This window comes from Pezoporus wallicus, unplaced genomic scaffold (genome assembly GCF_028554395.1).
Source record: "Pezoporus wallicus isolate ANWC-B61680 ecotype Strahan unplaced genomic scaffold, APGP_CSIRO_Pwel_v1 contig_2348, whole genome shotgun sequence".
NCBI classification, from domain to species: Eukaryota; Metazoa; Chordata; class Aves; order Psittaciformes; family Psittacidae; genus Pezoporus; species Pezoporus wallicus.
Genome location: NW_026636985.1, coordinates 1,054,537 through 1,072,750, shown reverse-complemented (window position 1 = coordinate 1,072,750; position 18,214 = coordinate 1,054,537). Strand labels below are relative to the sequence as shown.

Below are 18,214 nucleotides of genomic sequence, written 5' to 3'. Positions count from 1 at the left end.
AGGCTCTAGGCTGAGGCTTTGTGTGACATAAATGGGGAGGGAAATGTTTTCTTCCAGACTCCTGTTATTTTCTTTCCTCCATCAAAAGCTTCAGCAGCATCATCGCACTGTGGAAGGGCAACTTACTGGAAGGCAGTGGGCAAACAAGCTTATAAACAGCCACAGAGGCACCATGAGACCTTCAGGTGCGGTGAGTCTTTATGCCGATGGCAGCAAGTGACAGGCAGAGCCCCAGTGTCATCATCAGGGTCGAGCCCAGGTTTCCACCACAGTGGCTGAGGAAATCCTGCTGTGTGCTGATGAAATGGTGGAAACCAAAAGCAGAGGCAGGAAGTAAGTCCAGATCTGTTGTTCTTTGAAATAAGTCCATCAGGGAAAACGCAGAAGCCCTTTTTTCTATACCAGGTAAAGCTGCTCCCTGTGTCTGGGAGTGTGAAAGTGCTCCCCAAAGCCTCAGCAGCAGCCCTGCTGTAAGGAACAGTGATTCAAAATAACTGAACAGCCACGTAACTAAAGAGCAGGTTGTGGCACTGTGACTTTTATACCTTGATATTGATGAGTCTGGCACAGCAGAGCAGGTGATGCTGTAGGAGACCTCTTCTCAATGGACCCCACAGGCTGCCTGGGCTTCTCTTGCTCTATAAGAGCAATAACCAACTGTATGTGTTGACGTGAGCATCCCAACAGCAGTGCTGGCAGCATTCACAACCATTATCCAGGCACCCCAGACCTTGGGGCTTTTCCAACTCCATGGATCCAGGATTTATGGCCTTTGTCCCATTCAGAAGCACTGGAGATACCTCCAGCAAGGAGCCAGCTGGCTGGCAGCAGGGATGCTCAATGCTCCGATTGAGCAGCAAGAAGTGTTGGCCTGTTCTACAGGTTCCTTGAGCAGCTGAAAGAGGAGTTGCAAAAAACACCCAAAAAAGCTAAAGAACATGTTTGAAACTTCCTGTTTCAGAGCATAAATCCCGCTGTAACTTCTGGGCTCCTTCCTCCAACCCAGCCTATGGTCAGTAGCAGAACATGGGCCAATACAAGTCCCTGGCTCTGAACCTGCTTGACGTTTCCTATGCACTCATGCAGCTGTGCAAAGCTGCCTTCTCCTAGTTGGTTTTAGCATCACTTTTGCTTGTGGATTTAGCCAAGTTTTTAATCTCCTCCTCAAGCATCCTGTTTTTCTTCTCCATCTCCTCCCAGGAGCGCTCCACGTTCATCAACTTCAGCTCCAGTTGCTCAGATTTCTGCTTCTCCTTCTCAATGTCCTGATTCAGCCTCAACAGTTTGGACCAGACTTCATAGTTTTCCTTCTCAAGACTGCAAAGAGAAACGGAGCATGTAAGGATGAGAGCAGAAGAGCGCTGGGAAGTCACCACCTGGTTCTTAAGGAGTCTGCCCTCTGTGTCATTCAGCAATAAAAGAAACCAGAGGTGATGTCCTGATCCCCTGACCCTCAATGGCCACATAACGGCCCATGGCAGGGGGCTGGAACTGGATGATCTTAAGGTCCTTTCCAACCCAAACCGTTCCATGATTCTATAACATGATGCAATAAAGCAATAAATCAATACACCTAGTATATAATAACATGTTAACAATATGTGGAGCTATATAGCACTGATGGTTACAACTGAAAACGTACTGAATTCTGGAGAGCACATTGGTACAATACTGTAGTAATAACAGGAACTGTGACAGTGTGATTATTGCAGAAGCATCACAGTGCCGTACAATGATGCCGTAAGAGCTGTAGGCTAGTAATAGAGCATGAGCAACTATGTCATGAGAGTACAGCACATGAGCATTGACTTCTAGATAGCCTAATGCTCCATTTATCATCAGTGCTATAATGCATAGCATTGCTGGTAAATAAATCTGTGCACCCTATGAGCTCATGAATAACATGTACACATGAGCTCATGTATTGCAATAGCATGAGCTGAAGACTTCAAACTCTCCAGAATCATAGAATCAACCAGGTTGGAAAAGACCTTTAAGATCACCAGGTCCGGCCTCTGCGCTTGTGTTACCTTTTAATCTGCTCCTCGTAGTCTTTCTTCTGTAGCTCCATCTCTCTTTCCAGCTTCAGGACCATGTTCTGCAGGAGCTCCCTGCTCTCCTCATCAGGCTTGGACACCTCGGGGCTGCTGGTGGCACTGGCTCTTTCCTTTGGCTCATGGCTGGGACTGGGGCAGGGCAGGAATTCTTTCTCGGAGCCGCTGCCTTCCCCACTCTCTGCCTGGGAAGGGGGAACGTTATCATAGGTCGAAGCCCGGTGAAGGTCGAGCAGCTTAAAGAGATCATGAGACAACGTTCTCTTGTGTCCCTCGGGGACCACGGGGCGCACGCTGCTCCCAGGGGAGCTTTTCCAGCCCTCCAATGAGTCATTCCTGCCATTGCTGCCTTTCTCCCCCACGGAAGCAGCTGCCAGGGAAGGTTTCCTGTTGGGTAAAGTCTGAGTTCTTTTCCTTGACTGTGTTTTCCACATCCCCGGTGTATCCTTAGGGCCTTTCTCTTCTCTGGGGGCACTCGAGCTCGCAGCCGGTCCGGGAGCAGCGCTGGAATTCAGGTCACCTCTCTGGAAAACAGACCCATGGCGTTAGGACAGGCTCGTGCTGCGCTGGGAGCAGACACAGGTTGCAGCCAGCTGCCACTGCAGCTCTTAGCCTTGAGCATGCCAATGGGAATGGCCACAAGTTTTCCATAAGAACTTGTGCCGCGCACCACGTTTCCCACTTTTTGCAGAGATTCTTTCTGAGGAAAGCCTTTGATCCTCAATGTTTTCCCTTCGCCAGCAGGAACTGAAAAGGTTTCGTCTGAAAAACTCCAGGAGTTTTTCCCAGAACTGTGGATTTTCCACAGGAAAGTGGGAAGTTTCTCTACATCATCTTCCTGATGCAGATATTCCAAGGATGACCGTTCTAGCTCTTTACCCTATTAATAGCTTGCAGTGGCTCACTGGCCTGCTAGATCCCATCGTAATGAACCCCACATTCTTTAACATATGGGTCGTTATTCCCTTGGGGATTCAGCCTCACCGTTTGCCTTTGGATCAGTGCATCAGCCCTGACCACCCCGGGGTCCTCAGCTGCTCCCCAGCCCACAGAGCTGCGCAGGATGGGCGCCTTCTTGTCGTTGTTGTGGGCAGGAGGGGAGGGTGGCACATCCTTGGATGGAGGGAAGAGGTTTGCATGGTCGCTGATCAGCACAGTCATCACCTTCTGGATCTGTGGGGTGCCTGCAAGAGAGGAGAGCTCTGTGAGCAGCAAACCCAGTGCGACAGGTTAAGCAAGGGACAGCTTGGTGTTGATCTGAGGGATGGAGCATCTCTTCTATGAGGAGGTGGGATTGTTCAGCCTGGAGAAAAGAAGACTTCAGCGAGACCTCATTGTCACCTTTCGGTTCTTAAAAGGGGCCTATAAGAAAGATGGGGAGAGACTTTTAGCAGGGTCTGTTGCGATAGGATGAGAGGTGATGGTTATAAACTAAAAGAGGGGTATTCAGGCTGGATGTGAGGAAGAAATTCTTTACAATGAGGGTGGTAAAACACTGGCACAGGTTGCCCAGAGAGGTGGCGGATGCCCCATCCCTGGAGACATTCAAGGCCAGGCTGGATGTGGTTCCTGGCAACCTGATCGAGGTGAAGATGTCCCTGCTCATTGCAAGGGGTTGGAACTGGATGAGCTTTGAAGGCCCCTTCCAACCCAAACCATTCTATGATTCTTCCAGCAACACTTCCATTTCTAGATGGTCTTTCTGGTGTCCAAAATGGAGATGCACTTGGAAATGAGATGAAGACAAGAAGCAGGATCATAAAACCAACCAAATCCCCCCAGAACAGCAGGAGCAGCCTATGCAGCAACCAGGACCGGAGCCTGCTCAGCTGCACCGAGCCCCAGATTATGCTGCTTTGCCTCAACAAGCAAACTGCAGTTATCAGTTATACAAGTGGGCAGATGAACATCTCTGCCATCCCCAAGTGATGCCTGCAGAGCAGAGCATCCTTTGGCCTTAACATAGCTCTGCTGCATCTGGCCTTGCCCCTGGGATTCCTGCTTCAAGCAGCAGAAAGGTGACTTCACCAAGTTCCTTAATGGCTTGGAATCTACGGAGGCAACACACAATGCAATTCCTAAGGGTCACCATGAGCATGTTTATAACCTAACTAACATGTGGCTTCACTCTCCCCTGCTGCACTACCTGTGCCCAGGCATGTGTCTGGCTTCTATCCATGGGTTTACTGTAGGAAACGTGGATGTAACCGAGTATTTCAGCATAGGAGGTGCTCCTATGGCACGTGTTCCAGGAGTGCCTTTTACCTCTCATAATAAGGGCAGGATCCTCTCTCTTGGGTCTGATGAGGTTCACTCCAATCACTGTTGCCAGGTTATCCACACTCATCTTGTTGACACTAGAATTCAACTGGATTTCGTGTAGAAACCTGCCAGAATCCCAAGGCAAATACTTGAGTCAGAGAAGGAAGATGCAAGAAGCCTTACCCCCCCCCGCTATAAACCCTGATTCATCCAGCCAGCTTTCCCTCTACATCCCAAGGACAGAAACATGCCTTAGAGCTGCAAACTGGAGCTGGGTCTTACTGGGATCAATAGAAAAACCACCACAGTTCTGGTGCCTCAAAGGGAACCAACCCTTGGCTCAAGAAGGGCTTGTCCAGAGGAGTCAGCCTCAGCCTTTGGGATGGTATTTCTGCTCCCCAACACCGGATCTGAGCTGTTGATGCCTTGTGCAGAGCACTGACCTGCAGACGTAGCTGAGGAGGTTGTAGTTGTCTCTGGGCAGGAGGGACAGCTGCTTCAGGAGGTCCTGATGGCCCTAAATGCAAGTTAAGAAACAGCTCTATGAAGATCCACAGGTTTATGTAGGCCCGGGAATGGCTCTTGGCCGCTCCATCCATCCCCTGGATGGCCTCACCTCTTGGAAATTCCACCTCTCCAACAGAACAAGGGGCATAGAGAAGTTTCTGTACAGTGCTCAGCAAGAAGAGGCAGCCCACTGCCCACCAAAGGGAAGAGCAGGAGCCCCTCCAGCCCAGCAGGCGTGTGATGAGCTCTTCAGATCATGCCTCATCTCTTGCACTCCTTATATATGAACATTTAGGACACTTTTAACCCCAAAGATCCTAAAGTGAAGCACCCTACAAGAAACAAGCCTGCAGTTCACAGAGCTTGTGCTACCAAGGGCATCTGCACAGGAGCAGCATCCGTACAGGAGCAGCATCCGTGAGTGGATTTTTGGGGAGGGGGCTTATATAGTAACTCATTGAGTTAGGAAAAGCCGGTTCCCGTTTGTTCCTCACTTTTTCCCCTCCTAAATCCCCTTTCTTGCCTTGCTTGCTCTCACCCAGAGCCCTCCCTCAGCTCGGGCTGAGAACGACACAGGTTATAACGCCCAGCTCAGGGACACAGGAGCACCTTTACCTTCCTCCCATCCGCATCCAGCGCCTGCCCGCACAGCAGGAAATCCTCATACTGCATCCAGGGCACCACCGGCTCCGGCAGCTCCCGCAGGTAGAGCTTGAGCAGCGAGGCCACAGTGTGAACATCCGTATCCCTGCCGAGTGCCAAGAGAGCTCACTCACAAGCTGCGGAGCAAACCCTGCCCTGCTCTGGGAGCATCATAGAACCATGGAATGGTTCGGGTTGGAAAGGACCTTAAGATCATCCAGTTCCAACCCCCTGCCATGGGCAGGGACACCTCACACTAAACCATGGCACCCAAGGCTCTGTCCAACCTGGACTTGAACAGGGATGGAGCATTCACATGAGACTCATAACCCTTTGCATGCAAATCCTGCTGGGGCTCTGGGGCTTGGCAGGAGCTGCTCCATGCGGAGCTCGCCTGGGGTTGTGGAGATCAACAGCAATTACTGGAGCTGTGCTGCCGGGACAGATGTTTGCAGCTTTGCATACCATGGAGTTTACATGATGTCAAGGGGACACTGTCAAGATCAGAAGCCTCCCTTTTGACCCACCTTGAAGTGGTTGAACTGTGATAAACTCCCAGCAGAAACCCCCCAGGGCATTTATTTTTAGGACTGTTTGGGGTGGGTTTTTTTTACATCCTACTGGGTTTAACAAATGCACACGGCCACAGAGGAGGACTGCGGAGCTGTGTTTTTGTAGGGCCTACCAATACACACCATTAGGTATCTGTTGGTACTGCAACAAGAGCTGTCGAACACTCCCCAGCCAGTGCTTGGGCATCCAGGAGTGCTTGTGGGAACCCAAACGTGGAGCATTCAGGTCACGGCAAACCCCACTATTGGCCTTTCTCCTTGCTAAGAAGATGGTTTCATAGAATCATAGAATAGTCAGGGTTGGAAAGGACCTTAAGATCATCAAGTTCCAACCCCCTGCCATGGGCAGGGGCACCTCACACTAAACCATCTCACCCAAGGGCTTGTCCAACGTGGCCTTGAACACTGCCAGGGATGGTGACCCCGAGTTCCCCATAGCAATGCACCTAGCTCAGGGTTATCGTGACAGGGTGATGGGAAAGGGCCAAACTCCCTCTGTATAACAAGCAAGCTTCACCTTCCTATGACCCACGGGCAGGTTACAACAGGAGAGCTCCAACACCCTCAAGGCAAGAAATAGCTGCAAACCCAAGGGTAGGGATGTTTGTGCTGCCAGAGCAGCCCTGGCTCCACTCGCACAGGGCATAGAGGGGTTAGGTCAAAATCCTGTGTTTTTTTTCCCTAACAAAGCTGCATAAAACGGGATAAACCCAATCCCAATCTCCCCTGGTTCAGTCTAAATCCATTGCTCCTTTTGGGTCCTTCTCTCCCACAAGCAGCCCAGATTTTGCCAGCAGCTCCCAGAGCTCAGGTGATGCCTGAGACCTCTGAAGGTCCCTCCCAACCCAAACCCTTGCATGATCCTGTACGGGGCAGGTCCCCAGCATTGCCAGAGCCAGTATCAACCATCCTCATACACATGCAGCAGCCTGGGTACTCCTTGCCTCAGCTCTGGGGGGTAAGGCAGGGCAGGGATTAAACCAAAAGCCTCACTTTAGGTGCCATGGGAGGGCTTTATAGAGAGGTCCACCAGGGATTTCTCTCTCTTCCCTCCTTTTACACAGGGCATGGCAGAGATAGCAGTGGCAAACAGCACCCTAAAGCCTCTCTGAGACCTACAGGCAGGGCCAGGCAGCTCTGCAGAGGAAGGGGGTCAGGAGGATGCAGCCAAAATCTCTTTCATGTCTCTATGTGGTTGTAAGCAACAGAAGGAAAATACCACGTCTATGGGCTGGTAGGGAGAGGAATAACTTCTACTGCATGCACTAGGGTGTTCTCTGAGCTTATTTGTGGTCCTTTACTTGCTCTCCTTTCTCTAAACCTCCGTCCCCAGCTGATGGGCTGTGTAGGCTCTTCCCTCTGGCTGCTCCTGCACAAATAACTGCTCTATGGAGCCAGGTTCTTCCTAAACACTTCCCTTTACTCCCATGAATCTCAGCACCCTCTAATTCTGTTTTAGGGGTTTCTGATGGATCCTCTTCCCTTACCAAGCCCTTATGGAGGGCCCACGTTTCCCGCTGGGCTCTCAGGGGGGGTTGACAGGCTGCTTTCCCCCAGGTGTATGAGCAGGAAAGGGGGGGATCCAGCCTTACCGGTCAAATGATGGCCTTTCCCCAGCATCGAAGGCATCCCTGAGCTGCCGCACCAGGTTGTCCTGGCCGGGGAGGCGGAAGATGCCCTCCTCGCTGACGCCGTGCTCCCGGATGAACTCAGCACACTTCTGCACCAGGATGGGGACCTGGTGCTGCCCAAACCTCTGCTCGTAGGCCATGGTCTCTGCCAAGTGCTGCCCGAACACCGCTGGGGAAGGGACAGGGGTCAGAGGAGCCCAAACCCTTCGCTGAAGGCATCAGGTGATAACGCGACAGTGATACCTGCTGTTCTGATTGCACAGGAGCTGTAAGAAGGCTGCAACCTGGGGCAAAGCAGAGCATCTTCCAAAGCAATACTAGAAAAATGAAGCCTTGCTCCTCCTCCAAATAACAGCTCTCAAACTGGCTCAAACCAAGCAGTGAGCCTTGTTTTCTGCCATGCCATTTGCCTGCCTTGGAGCAGCGTGCTGATGCAGAGGGAGGCAGGGACAGCATGAAGGTTGATGGCACAGGGAGAAAAAGCAAGCTGGAGGCTATAGAAAGCACAGAGACCACCAAGAAAGAAGGAAAACAGAGGTTTGGAGGTGGAAGTCTGACTGGATCAGTGGATTTTATTCCCCCTCCCTTCTCCTTTCCCCCCATGCAGGGAGCAGAAGCAGGCGGTACCTGTCCTTTGCAGCAATGGCTTTTTCCTCCTGAACTCACAGCAGAAGAGCTCAAAGGTGGGAAGGCAGCAGCCTGCATCCCAGCTCTTCCTCCTCGGAGCCTGGGGCATGGTCAAGCAGCCAAATCCAAGCTCGAGCTCTGGGATATATATCAATGGTAACGGGTTCAATGGTCCTCTACCATGGTTTTGGCCCAGCAGCGCCTGGGATGCGTTCACCTTATGCTCTGAAAGCTGAAACAATTCCTGTGCATCTTCCAGAGGAGGAAAAGGCAAGCAAACACCCATCTGGCACCACAGGGCTTGTCAGGACCTGCCTGATCACGGGGATTTTCAGTTATAACTCACTTATGCTTTTAAACTATTAATATAAACCTGTCATTGTGCACAAGGAAAGCAAATAGCTGCTCCCCCCTTCTCTTTGCTTTGGTAGCTGAGAGTGAATCACTTCTTTAACTGCAAACAGGCAGGCTGCTTAATGTGGGGGTACCTCCAATGCAGTGCCCATGGCCGGATCCTGTGCACGGAGGCAGCCAGCCCTGCACATCCCCTCCCACGTTTTGGAGATGCTTTTGCTGTTGCTTCACCCTTCGCAGCTTCTCTGCTTTTTGGTACTGCTGCAAATGGATGGTTTTGATCACATAAAGGTCCCTTTACCCAGCCAGAAGAAACTGGCAGCCCCCCAGGCTTAAGCAAGGCTCAGATGTGGGGTTGTTATTAAACATTAGAGCCAGGCAGGGCAATGCCTTGAGAATCTGTGGCTCATGCAATGCTCCTTTCAGATGCCACCCCCAGGGCACAGCACGGTTCAGTCAGAGGCAGGAAACACCAGGGCTGCAGAGGAAAGCAAAACTGTGTTGTGCTTTAGGTGATGCTTAACCTGTGCCACAGCAAAAGAGCTCAATTGGCAGCTCCTACCTGCCTCTGAACGGCTGTGATTTATGGTCACACAGGAGCTAGGGGAGCCCAGAGCTCCATTGTGTTTGAATGACAGAGCTGAAGGGCATGGAGCCTATAAAACAGCATGCAAACAGTCAGGGCAAGGCATGGAGGGAGGGAGGAGAGGCTTGGGGTGAGCATCCAGGTTAGTGTTCTTCTGGAAGAGAGCTTAAAAGCCCCATTCCTTCGGTGGGTTTTGCTTATAGGAGTTCACCCTCGTTGGAGGAGTTCATCCTTATAGGAAAAGTGGCTGGAATGACCTTGGCTGCTTCCTTTGTGGGCAAGTTTATGGTGGGCTCCTGTCTGGTGGGCTCGTGTTTTATACCTCCCTGACCACAGCGTTGTAATGGCACCAATGCCTCCCCAGAGAGGGGCTGGAAGCAAGGATGCTGTTGCCACAAGCCTTGCTTGTGCCTGAGGAGGGTGGTTGCATGGCCAAGGCAGAAGGGCTGGGCTGAGCAAAGAGAGCAAAGCAAGGACATGGGCAGGTTAAAGGCAGGATTTGTGAGCCCCAACAGGGTTGTTTGCAAGGGCAACGTTATCTGGGGGCAAGAATTCAATGAGGAAGCTTGCAAAAGAGCTTGAAACCAGCCCAGAAACCTTCCTTCGTGCTTGGCTGCCATTCACTTAACGCTGCCCATGCTTGCAGCAGACCCAGCACCCCAGGGCCTGGCCCAGGAATAGGTTCCTGAGGTGTTGCAGTCACATCGCAGCTCCATCACCCAGTTGAGTGGGTTTATGAGCCTAGCTTTGAATCCCTTGCACTGCAGCCCATGAGGCAGGGAGAAACGGGCTCTCCGGGAGCTGTCCCTGCTCTCCTTTACCTCCTGATGTAGACCCCAGCACCCGCCGGATGGATTTAACCCATTCTTCCATCTCAGACTGGGAATTCGCCATGAGCACGCAGGTGTCCTGCCCGGCCCGGCTCTGCTCTCCGGAGAAGCCTGCAAAGAACCATTTATTATCATGTATAGGGAGGATTGCAGGAGCAAAGACACATTCTTCTGCTGGGTTTCCTTCCTAAATGCTTTCGGCTCCAAATTTCCCCCTTGGTCTCTGCTTGGCTCTGAAATGAAGCAGTGCTTTTGTATTGCGCGCTCACTGAAGGGCTGCAAGAAGGGAACAGAAACTGCTGAGCAGTGCAGCTGGGCGCTGGGTAAGGGCCCTCCTCCAGCCCCAACATGGGAAGAGTGGAAGCAAGCTGGCAGTTTGCATGTGCAGCTCAACACTGGGAGACACTGGGAAGAAAGGGGAGGAAAAAGAGTGGCCCAAATGGCTTCGGGGGGACCCACAAGCATGCAGCAGAGGGAAGCATCCTCACCTGGGATGATCTCAAAGATGAACTTCCCTCCTTCCTCTGGGCTGCTGGCCACCTCCTTGATGGTGCTTCCCTGGAGGGACAGGCAGCCCTAGGACAAAGCAGAGCAGGAGCTGCAAAGATGGCCTATTACTACCCCGTGTAAGCATTGAGGAACAAAGCCCTTCTTAGGAGCAGGTTGCAGGAGCTGGTGAGCTTTGTGTATCATCTGCTACGAATTACTGCTCAGACATTGAGGGATGCTTCCTAAGTGCCACTTTTTTCTGATGAAGGGGTTCTCAGAATGGTTATTTTGCTCTTTTCCTATTTTTCCCCCCTTCTCATGTGTTTTCTACCCCCTGATGGGAGTGGAAGAAGAGAGCACAAAGGAGAAGGCACTGAACAAAGCACTGGAGCAGGAAACCTGCTCCTTTAACACCGCATCACTTAAACCCCCAAACCAAACCCAAAGTTTGCAGCAGAGGAGGAGAGAAAAAGAAGAAAAGGAAGGGGAAATAAAAAAGCAAAGTGTTAAAGAGCCATTGCTTTTGGACCTTCCTTTCCCCAGCCATCACAATGGGCACGGGCAACCCGGTCCTGGCTGGAGGGGACGGATGGGAGCGGCTGAGGCATGTGGGGACTGAGTGGGGGTGAGTCAGCACCAGAGGAAACAGGGCCCTGCCGTAGACATGAAGCTTCAGCCTCCTGAAAGCCACTGGGCTCCTGCGGGAGGACTTTTAGTGCTCCAAAAGCCTGGATTGCAGCTGGATCAATCAGAATAATGATGGGATCAGAGAGGCTTGAAGTGAGCTCTGGGAGCAAGTCCAGAGGAGGCCACGAGGATGCTCAGGAGCTGCAGCAGCTCCCGTATGGAGCCAGGCTGAGAACATTGGGGCTGTTCAGGCTGGAGAAGAGAAGCTGCGTGGAGACCTCAGAGCAGCTTCCAGTGTCTGAAGGGGGCTACAAGGATGCTGCAGAGGGGCTCTTCATTAGGGACTGCAAGGATAGGACAAGGGGTGATGGGTTCAGACTGAAACAGGGGGAGTTCAGGTTGGAGATAAGGCAGAAGTGATTTATGTGAGGGTGCTGAGGCGCTGGCACAGGGTGCCCAGAGAAGCTGTGGCTGCCCCATCCCTGGCAGTGCTCAAGGCCAGGTTGGACACAGGGGCTTGGAGCAAGCTGCTCTAGTGGAAGGGGTCCCTGCCCGTGGCAGGGGCTTGGAACGGGAGGAGCTTTAAGGTCCCTTCCAACCCAAACCAGGCTGGGGTTCTGTGGTGCATCAGGGTCACGGGCAGAGCACTTTCTATTTCTATACCCCATTTACAATGGGGGAGGCAGCTCCTCCCAGTCACCCTGAGACAGGGCAAAGCCAGAAATGGGACCTGCATCTTGCCAGACTCAGTCCTGTGCTTTCACCCCGAGGATCTACCAACTGCCTGCAGGCACTTGAAGAGTTCAAGTAGATAGAATCATGGAATGGTTTGGGTTGGAAAGGACCTTAAGATCGTGCAGTTCCAACCCCCTGCCATGGGCAGGGACACCTCACACTAAACCATGGCACCCAAAGCTTCGTCCAACCTGGCCTTGAACACTGCCAGGGATGGAGCATTCACCACTTCTTTGGGCAACCTGTGCCAGCGCCTCAGCACCCTCGCAGTAAAGAAAGTGCATCCATGAAGCTCCCGACCAGGGTATCTCATCTCCAGTACTGCCCAGAGGCAGAAAACTCCTTCAACGACACCCTCCTCCAGCCCCATCCCAAACCATTTCCCCATGAGCAAAGCTGCAAGAAGAGGGATGCAAAACCCAGCATCCTCTTCCTACCTGTGGCTTGACATCGTCCTCATCCTTGTAGTAGTAAAGCTGCTGCCCCTTGAGCACGAAGTAGCGCTGCTGCCAGTTCTTGACGATGGAGCGCTGCTTCTTGAGCCAGCCGTCCTTCAGGGTCCGCTGCAGAGCACTGGGGGCTCCCGGCCCGGCACCCGCTGCGTCCCCACTCATCACGCTCCTGGACCGCGCTGCCGGGGAAGGAGATTGATGGGGATACAGGCGGGGGACAAGGCACCAGCGGCCCCCAGGGCTGAGGGATGCTCCAGCAGCGAGCGCGGCTCTGCCCCTCCGCCTGCACCCAGCGGGGTGGCTGCAGGGTTTAAAGGAAGTGGCTGCAGTATCTGCGAGCGGGCGCTTCCTTTTCCTGCGTGGGGGGAATTGTGGTGCGAGCGAGAAGGAAACCATCAGGGGTTGTTTCATGGGGCGGGTGTTTTCCTTACACCCACCCCAAAGAGCCTGCAGCAGCGCCGGGACCCGGCCCGACTTGGAAAGAAACCGGTTGAAAGATGTGGTTTTGTTATGGGAGAGCTTTGCATCGTGGTTTCCATGGGCAGCTCTCACACAGTGGGAGTGGAAAGTCTCCAAAGTACAGTGTGGATTCAGAGCATCCTCTCCTCTCCGCATGGCCACTGAGGGACCAGCAGCATGGGCCTGTGGCATCCCTAAATGCTTCTGTGAGAGGGATCGTTTCCTGCTTGGGAGGGATGGTTTCCAGAAGGGATTCTTGCCTCTGGACCAAGCACTGCAGGACCCCAGTGCCAATGTAGCTGAACAGAGTTAGCATCTGTGCTCATGGGGCAAAACCAATGACTGCAGGGGAATTCAGCCTCACATCGGGAGGAGATGTAGGGCACCTCCCGAGGTCCTACATCTCCCTGCTAACACAGAGCTGGTGGCACCTGGCTGAGTGCCATGGTGCAGAGAGTGGAGCAGGATTCGGCCCCCTGAGCCCAGAAGCATTTGCTGGCAGAGGATGTTCAGGCTGAGCTGGGAGGGAAGCGTTGTGCAATGCTGTGGGATGGGGGAAGCTGCAGCAGGCCCATATCTCTGCCCCCAGACGCCTGAGCTGGGCAGCAGAGCAGAGCTGCAGAAGCTGTGGTAGATAGGAGTGTCAGTGAATCCTGGGCCTGAGTGCAAAGGACAGGCTTAAAAGAGGAGGAAAGTCACCCACTGCTGCCTCGTGATGCACAGACACCCATAGGGAGTGTGAGACTGCAAAGCACCCAGTGCCCAGTTGCTTCTGAGGTTCAGCATCGTGCCCAGCTTCCCCTTCTGAAACCCCCTGGAGCAAGACACCCTTGCCTTGGTCCTTCAGAGCCAGGCTTGCGTAGAGCCCTCTGAGCTCACCTCCACACCTCAAACCTGCCACGGGATGCAGATCCCTTCCCCGAAACCCAACAAGGATGTGGGTCTCAAAGTCACCCTTCCAAGTGCCCTGAGGATGCTGCTTGTGTCTCAGTGTGTGCTGCTGCGGGATGGATGCCCCCTGCAGAGGATGCAGGTGTAAGAACGGGATTTTCCAGCTGCTTCCCTTGAAAAATGCTGGTGCTGGGAATCACCCTGATGCAGAAACCAAAGCGGGGTTCCCAGATTGCACCTCAAACTCCAGGCAGCCTCTTTGTTCTTTGCCAAAACATCTGCATTTACCCAAATCCCATAAGCGCTCGCATGAATCTCAGCGAACCACTCGGGAGCATCGCTCCTCTCCGTACACCATGTTCCTTCATGTCTTGTGGCTGCTGCCAGCTCCTCAGGGACGAGGGCTTCTGGGAATGATGTGCAGCTGTTGGGAGCAGGGATGCTGCAGGGTGCAGGGCACGGAGAGCACAGCCCACCACCAAAGAGCAAATCCCAAATGGATTGCCTCCAAACCAGCCCCGTTCTGCAGAAAGCAGCTCTCCCATCATCCAGCACTCTGATGCCTTCCCGAACCCTCTCCCATCACAGGACCACAGCAGAGATGCTGATGTTCACTTGTACCACTCACATTTGCAGAGTGAAAGCTGCACATTTGCAGAGTGAAAGCACTGATGTCCATGAGGGCTTAGTGCGAAGTGAAGCTCTTATAACGCAGCTCCCATCCTGATGGGTGGAAATCAGGGATGCGTCTCCATCCACCAGCTCTGTGTTCCCAAAATTCCCTTCCCCACGTGGCTCAGCCCAGCCCAGCAGCGCTGATATTGCAGTGGCACGAGATGTGGGAAGAGAAATCATGTCTTATGTAAAAGGCAATGGTTTACTACCCCTTATTGCAGATACCAATCACCCTCCAAGCCAGCCACGGCTGCATCAGGGCTCCGCACCATGGAAAGGCATCACCCCATCCGTCTGCTACCCAGGGGTTCCTCCTGCTCTCAGCCTTAAGCTTAATTTGCCTGGTCCTTGCAGGAAATCAGGTTTCTCTCTCCCTCTGTGTAAGGGGTGTGCATTTCCTTGGGTCCCCTTTCTTTAGCATTAGCCAAAGACTCGCAGAACAACTGGAGGCTTAGCCATGGCTTAGCCATGCCCATGCACAGTGTGAACACAGAGATGTATGCTCCTGCTGCGTGAGGCAGCTCACCCTGCCATCCAGATGGGTTTGGATGTGAGGCTTGGGCTCACTTAAGGCCCAAAGAGCAGTTTACAGGCTCCTTCCTCCCCAAAAGCCGTGCCTATGGCAGGGCTCATGCACAGCATGGGGAGGAGCTGCCCTGGGAGCTCAGCTTTTCCCTTGGCTCTCACCAAAGGCTGGTCCAGCCTTTGCAATCATCTCCTTCACCACCACATCCCTGCCACGCTTGGCTCCTCCTTGCCACCCTTGTGGGGCAGAAAAGCAAACGTGGTGCCTCCCAAAGCGTTTCCTGTGGCAAGGGCCTCTGAAGTTGAATGTTTCCTCCAAAACAACCTCACTCTCCCTCCAGCCATGGGCACTCCTCAGAGAGGAGCCCTCCCAAAGTGTGAACGCAGGAAGAATTCCCACCGTGGCATCCACATCAAAGGCCTTGCCTTGGGCAAGAGCCCTCCCTGCCATCTCTTCTGCTCCTGCCCCACAGGAGGCATGTTGGGCATTGCAAAAGCAAAAGTGCCACAAGAATCCTAGAGCCAACAGGGTTGGAAAAGACCTTTTCAGCTCATCAAGTCCAACCCTCCTGCAATGAGCATCACAAATGGCATCTCCTTCGTTGAACTGAAGAGCTTTGTGAGGAAGAGCTGCCCAGGGGCCTCCAAAAGCTGCTTGGGCCACCACCGTGGCCCAGAGTGAGGAGGGGGAAGTGTCCTGAAGCCAGGAGGAGCCAGCAAGGGTGACTAATGTGCAGATGCTTTCCACTAGCAAGTCACATCCCTACTGCAGCCCTATAGACAGTAGTGGTCGGTTCCCAGCCCCAAAGCAAGAAAGGATTTAGCCATTGCTCCATGACCTCCGTGCAAAACAATATTAATAACCCTAAAAATGGGTAATGTAGAAATCCGGGATGCTTCTGTGATAACCACGTGGGGATTTCTCCACTGTTGTCCTGCAGGCTGATGAATGCAGATGGTGGCACTGCCTGAGGGCTCCATCCTGAATCCCCCATCCCTGGCAGTGCTCAAGGCCAGGTTGGACAGGGCTTGGAGCAAGCTGCTCTAGTGGAAGGGGTCCCTGCCTATGTCAGGAGGCTGGAATTGGATGGGCTTTAAGGTCCCTTCAACCCCAACCATTCTAGGATTGAATGAAAGCTCCTGGATGACCCAGGGGCTCGTCCTGTGCACAGCCGAGCCCAAGGGGACTCTTCATTTGGGGCCTTGTGTGAGGTGAAGCTTTGACCACCCCAATGAAAGCAGCTTCAGATGGAATACCAAATTGCCCTTTGCAAGATAATCCAGCCAGGATGACATTGCAAGGCACAGGGAGGAAGAGCTCAGCACACAGCGACCAGCATCAGGGTCAAATCTGTTTGCTGCTAGGAGAAATCAAGGTGTCAGTGTGTCCCAGCCATGCTTTGGCCAGTGCCAGGGGCACAGATTGCCCCAGTGCATGCACAAGGCTGGACTCGTGCACCCCTTCCTCAATGGCAGCATTCTCGCCACTGGGGATGCTTGACCCCAAAGCAGGCCTTGGTTCTCCTGTGTGCTTTGGCCAAGGAACCTGCCATTGGGCTCAGAGGTGTTCCCAAGTGGGTTTTATGCTGGAGCCATGAGCAGAAGCAGGAGATGAGCCAGGAAATCAGGCAGTGAAGCTGTCCCACAGCACAGAGCCCAGCATGGGCATCAGAGGGCTCTTCATCACCAGTGAGAGGAAACCGATGACGTTGGGGTGGGAGAAGAAACCTGAGCAAGGGCGAGATTGCTTCCTCCAGCCCACACTGCAAGGCTTGCACCAGCAGAAGGAGCCCATGTGGTTGAGATGCCCCCAAACCTGGGTCATGGGTGGGCAGCAGCCCCGTGATGCCAAGCCCCTCCGTTCCCCACCCTACCGAGGCAGCCCCAGCGCACGGCATCCCTCTGTGACAGCTTTGCAAACCACCTCATTTGCTGTCCCAAAAGTAGCTGGAGGCCAGAAGTGGGTTTGGGTCAGGGCCATAGCCAGAACTGCAGCTGGGCTTGGCCGCAAGCACCCATCAGACCCCGAATGGCTGAAGCAGGAACAGAAGAGCATAAGGAAACCCGGTACCTATTTTCGCAGCATCCATTCTGAGGTTGAAATCCCAGTTCCGTGGCAGCTTGAGGGACATTCCGGACCAGGAAAGGCTTTTTGTTTCTTAAGGGACGGGCCTTGCTTAGGAGCCGGGCGGAAACAAAGCCCTGAGGTCCTATGGGGACCCCGCACCAAGAGCAACAGCTCAGCAAGGGTTGATTTACCAACGTGCTTCCTCTTCCCTCCTCTGCGGGCGGCTCGGAACAACCCATAAAAGTACCTTCCTGCCCTGCTCTCCTCTGAAGCTCCTCTCTGCCTTCCCAATGATGCCGAGGTGATGATGCTGCCTTTCCTGCTCCCTTCTTTGATGGATGCAGGGATGCGTGGTCCCAGCCTGCACCCTGCCCGGGGCTGCGCTCTGCTCCTTGCATTTGAGGAAGTGGATGTCCTCCTCGGTGCACCAGCAAACTGCTCACTGCCCCACACAGAGCTTTGGGATGTGTTGTGCTCCGCAGCAAAGCAGGGCAGAGCACGGCCAGATGGCACTGGATGGCGGCTCTGGATGTCCTGGTGCATCCCTGTGGTGCAGGGGTGTCTTTTGTGCTTCTTATTGCGGCTGCTCAATAGCCCTTATGGCTGATTTAAGGCTTTTAAGTCCACTTTGTAACTGGTAGGAGCAGAATAGGGATGAAAGGGATCTTGGAGGAAAGGCTGTGGCTATCAGAGCAGTGATGGTCAAGGGATGTGGGCACAGACCCCACCAGGTCGAGCAGCACCTCTTTCCCTGCTGACAACAGTGAGTGTATCCTGTTCCTAAATGGCATTTAGGGCTGGTTTTCCACAGAAGAGATGGCTGTGCAGCTGCAAATGTGACTAGACTGGGATGCAGCTCTTGAGACCCGGGCTAACTGCAATGTGGCACTCGCAAACACCCGAGGGAACAGAAAGCAGCGTGCCCTGAAGGCTTAATGGAGGCCTCCATCCCATTCCCCCCCCATGCTGGGGAAGCCCAGGCCCTGTGCAGGGGGAAGTTGCTCTGAACAGAAGCAGAAATAGGGACGTGGGGAGCGCAGGGGCTGACAGAGGCCACTGGTTCCTGCTGGGGTTTGCAGCCCAGCCGCTCGCAAAGGCTTTGCTCAGTGCTGCAGTGTGAATTGAGGATGCGGCTCTCGGGGCCACAGCACAGCCAGGGTGGTTTAATCCCAGCTGAGGAATGGATCTGTTGCTTTGAGCATGAGTGGAGCCAGCTCAGAGATCCCCA

General features: G+C 53.4%; 1 protein-coding gene across 1 annotated transcript; it reads right to left on the bottom strand.

Moving 5' to 3' along the window:
* Window positions 1-420: 420 nt before the first annotated feature.
* On the bottom strand, window positions 421-17,458 carry ARHGAP25 (Rho GTPase activating protein 25). The gene is made up of 11 exons (XM_057402525.1): window positions 16,990-17,458; window positions 12,354-12,547; window positions 10,554-10,641; window positions 10,057-10,176; window positions 7,630-7,837; window positions 5,439-5,571; window positions 4,760-4,833; window positions 4,320-4,441; window positions 3,039-3,238; window positions 2,031-2,578; window positions 421-1,317 (listed from the first exon to the last, which is right to left on the bottom strand). The coding sequence occupies exons 1-11, from the start codon at window positions 17,048-17,050 to the stop codon at window positions 1,107-1,109; spliced, it is 1,959 nt and encodes a 652-aa protein (XP_057258508.1). The 5' UTR covers window positions 17,051-17,458; the 3' UTR covers window positions 421-1,106.
* Between the last annotated feature and the right edge of the window lie 756 nt (window positions 17,459-18,214).